Source organism: Octopus bimaculoides, chromosome 9 (genome assembly GCF_001194135.2).
Source record: "Octopus bimaculoides isolate UCB-OBI-ISO-001 chromosome 9, ASM119413v2, whole genome shotgun sequence".
In the NCBI taxonomy this organism is placed as follows: Eukaryota; Metazoa; Mollusca; class Cephalopoda; order Octopoda; family Octopodidae; genus Octopus; species Octopus bimaculoides.
Genome location: NC_068989.1, coordinates 5616158 through 5620523, shown reverse-complemented (window position 1 = coordinate 5620523; position 4366 = coordinate 5616158). Strand labels below are relative to the sequence as shown.

The 4366-nt window shown below is 38.7% G+C and overlaps 1 protein-coding gene and 1 long non-coding RNA gene across 5 annotated transcripts in view; one reads left to right on the top strand and one right to left on the bottom strand.

The window, feature by feature from the left end:
* Positions 1–4366, bottom strand: part of LOC128248690 (uncharacterized) — a 57317-nt gene that overhangs the window by 18643 nt on the left and 34308 nt on the right. The window contains exons 3-4 of one of the 2 annotated variants that reach the window (XR_008264847.1): positions 3302–3369; positions 161–2243 (exon numbers count right to left, since the gene is read on the bottom strand). This is a non-coding gene — a long non-coding RNA (uncharacterized LOC128248690). The remainder of the gene's footprint in view (positions 1–160; positions 2244–3301; positions 3370–4366) is intronic. The other variant, XR_008264848.1, reaches the window with a different exon arrangement.
* Positions 1–4366, top strand: part of LOC106878116 (UPF0415 protein C7orf25 homolog) — a 256888-nt gene that overhangs the window by 245410 nt on the left and 7112 nt on the right. For all 3 annotated transcript variants that reach the window (XM_052970393.1, XM_052970394.1, XM_052970395.1), the window contains one exon: positions 2077–2261. In XM_052970393.1, the coding sequence (XP_052826353.1) occupies positions 2077–2261 (185 nt within the window). The remainder of the gene's footprint in view (positions 1–2076; positions 2262–4366) is intronic.

Below are 4366 nucleotides of genomic sequence, written 5' to 3'. Positions count from 1 at the left end.
TAAATTTGCATGTATATATACATACACGCACACACACACACACACACACACATATGTAATACATTTATACGTACGCAAACATCTCTCCTCCTTTTATTCTCACAGTCACCTTCTCTCTGTCTCCACATACATATATGAGAAAGATGTGTGAGATGGTTACCATGACAACTGTTGACGTAGGTAAAGATTTCTCTCCTGGAGCCAAGGTTCACTTCTTCTTTTGAAGAAACGACACTTCATCGTGGTCGTGGTGGTGGTGGTGGTGGTGGTAGCAGTAACAGTGGAGACAGTTGTATTGGGGTGGTTGATGTAGTAACAATGATGGTAGTAGTTGTGATTGAATGCTGAGGGTGGCAGTAAGAGGTGGACGATGAGGCCGTAGTGTTGGTGTTGGTGGGGTAGTGGTGGCGGTGGTAGTAGTAGAAGTAGTGGTAGTTGTCATATTAGTGATGATGTTGTCAGGGTGGCGGTAGTAGTGTTTGTGATTGAACGGTGGTGTGCGGGAGTGGCACAAAAGTTGGTTTCCCAGCTCTTCTGTATGATGTAATTGTTGTTGTTTTTCTTAGGTCCCAGGTGAGTCCGGATACCTGCTGACAGATCTAGGCTCACTGACATTCCAGTAATGATCACACATTCTTTTTCCTAGGCATTGTGTATCTTGGATTACATTATCCAGCATGTCCTCTCTGTACAGGATGGCATGGTGGGAATTTAGTCGACCAACTTCCTCTCATCATTTTTCTAACAATTATTGTGCTACCTGAATTGTTAGCATGTCAGACAAAATGCTTAGCAATATTTCTTTTGGATCTTTATGTTGTGAGTTCAAATGCTACTAAGATCAGCTTTGCCTTTCATCCTTTCAGGGTCAATAAATTAAGTACCAGTTGATCACTGTTGTCGATCAGATTAACTTACCCCTTTTCATCAAAATTGCTCCCTTTATGCAAAAATTAGAAACGGTTATTATTATTATAAGGCCTTATGCCAATAGTGGAAAGAATTATTATTATTATTATTAAGGCGGGGAGTTGGCAGAATCGTTAGCACGCCAGACAAAATGTTGAGCTGTATTTTTGTCTGTCACTATGTTCTGAGTTCAAATTCCACCGAGGTCAACATTGCTTTTCATCCTTTCAGCATCGATTAAATAAGTACCAGTTGTGCACTGGGGTCAATATGATCAATCCCTTCCCCCAAATTTTAGGCCTTGTGCTTCCAGTAATCATTATTATTATTATTGTGGTGAGCTAGCAGAAATGTTAGCATGTCAGGTGAAATGCTTAACTGTATTTCAATGTCTTCACATTTCGAGTTCAAATGCCGCCGGGGATAGCTTTGCTTTTCATTCTTTTGGTGTTCAATAAAATAAGTACCAGTTGAGAACTGGAGTCAATGTAATCAACTATTCCCTTCCCCCAAATTCCAAGTCTTGTGCCTATCATAGAAATTATTATTATTATTATTATTCGGGTGAAATGCTTAGCAGCTTTTTGCCTGTCTTAATGTTCTGAGTTCAAATTCTGCTGGGGCCGATTTGCCTTTCAGGATCAATAAATTAAGTACCAGTGAAACACTGGGGGTCAATGTAATCGACTAGTCCCCTCTCTCAAAGTTTCAGGGCCTTGTGCTTGTAGTAGGAACAATTGTTGTTGTTGTTGTTATCATTTGGCAGAATTGTTAGCTGCCAAAACGTTTAGTGGTATTTCATCTATCCTTTTGTTCTGAGTTCAAATTCTGTCAAGGCTCACTCTGCCTTTCATCCCTCCAGGGTTGATAAAATAAGTACCAGTTGCACATTGGGGTTGATGTAATTGACTAAGCCCCTTCCACAAAATATCAGGATTTGTGCCTTTAGTAAAATGGACTATTATTATTATTATTATTATTATTTTGCATTTATATCAAATCCTTACTTTATTTCTAAACAAGAAAAAGGTTTTTTTTTTTTTTTAAGGCTGAACATATTGTTAGCACAATTTTCTGACAACTTTCTCTCTCTCTCTCACTCTCACTCACACACACACACACACACCGTTTTCAGCTCACTGCTTTGATATTTCTTGACCATTGCAGGGAAGAAGCTTTGCTGCTGCGAGACTGCAATGAGGCACTTTTGGACAATACTGGATACTCTGGGTGGACAATCAGAACGGCAACGAGCTGAAGAACTGATATCTAAGGTCAAGGTTGTCCCTGACAGGCCTTCTCAAAGGGCTCATTCTCTACCATTGACCAGCAAACTGAAAGAAAGATCAAAGGTTTGTTATCTCTTACTTTTTTTTTGTTTTGTTTTTTAGAAAAAAAATCTCAGGAAATAAAACACAAAAGCAGACAGTATCATCATTTAACACAATGGTTCTCAACCAATTTTTTTACCTTTTTTGCTATTTTACTTGGGTGGACCCTCAGGGCCATTTGATATTTTAAAAAAATCTTATATTTTTATACTTAAATATTATTATGAACTTTATTTACATTTGGCGGATATTTGTCCTCATCTTGTTTGTTGTTAACACCACGCTTCGGCTGATATACCCTCCAGTTTTCATCAGGTGTCTTGGGGAAATTTCAAACCTGGGTTCTCATTCCTAAGGTATTTTGTGATGTTATAATTATTCAGGTGACTGCCTGGAATCGAACTCGAAATCTTGGGGTTAGTAGTCCATGCTCTTAACCACTATGCCATATGCCCGTGCATATGGCATAGTGCATATGCCTGTGCATATGCCCACGGGCATATGGCGTAGTGGTTAAGAGCGCAGGCTACTAACCCCAAGATTCCGAGTTCGATTCCAGGCAGTCACCTGAATAATTATAACATCAAAAAATACCTTAGAAATGAGAACCCAGGTTTGAAATTTCCCCAAGACACCTGATGAAGGCTGGAGGGTATATCAACTGAAATGTTGTGTTAACAACAAACAAGATGAGGACAAATATCTGTCAAATGTAAATAATGTACATAATTCCTCATCTTTTAAATATACAACTGTATTATTAGGAACCGTTTTAAAAAAAACTTGTTAGAATAGTTTTTATAGGTGCAGACATGACTGGGGTAATAAGCTTGCTTCCCAACCAAATGGTTGGTACCTTGGGCAAGTATTTTCTACAATAGCCTTGGGCCAAACAAAGGCTTGTTAGTGGATTTGGTAGACGGAAACTGAAAGAAGCCCATCGAATGTGTGTGTGTGTGTGTGTGTGTCCATCATTGCTTGAGAACCAATGTTGATGTGTTTACGTTCCTGTAACTTAGAAGTTCGGCAAAAGAGACTGATAGAATAAGTACTAGGCTTACAAATAAAATGTCCTGGGGTCGGTTTGTTCAACTAAAGTTGTTGCTCCAGCATGGCTGCAGTCAAATGACTGAAACAAGTAAAAGAATAAAAGAATTGTAAAATTATAACCTGTTTATTGCTGATATATTTTAACAAGAAAATCTTATGTGGAGCCTCAAGGGTCTCCTTTTCCATCCTGGCATATACTGGATGGGTTGACAAGAGTTGATGAGCCAGGAGAAGGTATCAAGCTCTTCTGTCTGCTTTAGCCTGGTTTCTATGGCCAGATGTCCTCCCTAATGCCAACCACTTTACAGAATATACCCGGGTGCTTTTTACATGGTACTGGCACCAGTGAAGTCACCAGATTACTCACAAGACCACGAGAACAAACCCCCTCCCTTCAACAGAGGAAAGAGTAATATTGAGGGTGGTGGCTTCGTGTTGGGTGACAAGAGGCTAAAGTATGATAGATGGGTCGAAGAAGGTATCTTGCTATAGAGGGGACACATAGGTACCCCAGCTGGGAAAAGAGAGGAGAATAGAACTAGAGAGAGAGAGAGAGAGAGAGAGAGAGAGAGAGAGAGAGGAGCAAAGCAAACAAAAATATATTTTCCTTTTATGAAATTCTTGGTCATTTTTAAGAAGCAGAGAGAATGGTTGATTGAATAAACCTCAGTCTTAGGTTATTGGTATTTTATTGCTTCCAAACAATGAAAGGCAAATGTGGTAAGCTCTAGTGGGATTTGAGCTTGGAATGGCTTGGTTAGGAAACGGTTAAATGCTGTAAGGAATTTTTGTTTGTTTATTGCTCTCTCTCTCTCTCTTCTCTTTCTGTTGTCTTAATCACCATCTCCTTCATTGTCTTCATCATCAGCACTACCACCACTGCTGCAACACATCCACCACAATCACCTCATTAACAACCACTATTATATATGTGTGTATGTATGTATAAATATATATGTGTGTGTGTGTGTATATGTATGTATGTTGATATATATATATATATATATATATGTATGTTGAAATGTGTGTGTGTATATATATATATATATATATATATGTATGTTGATATATGTATA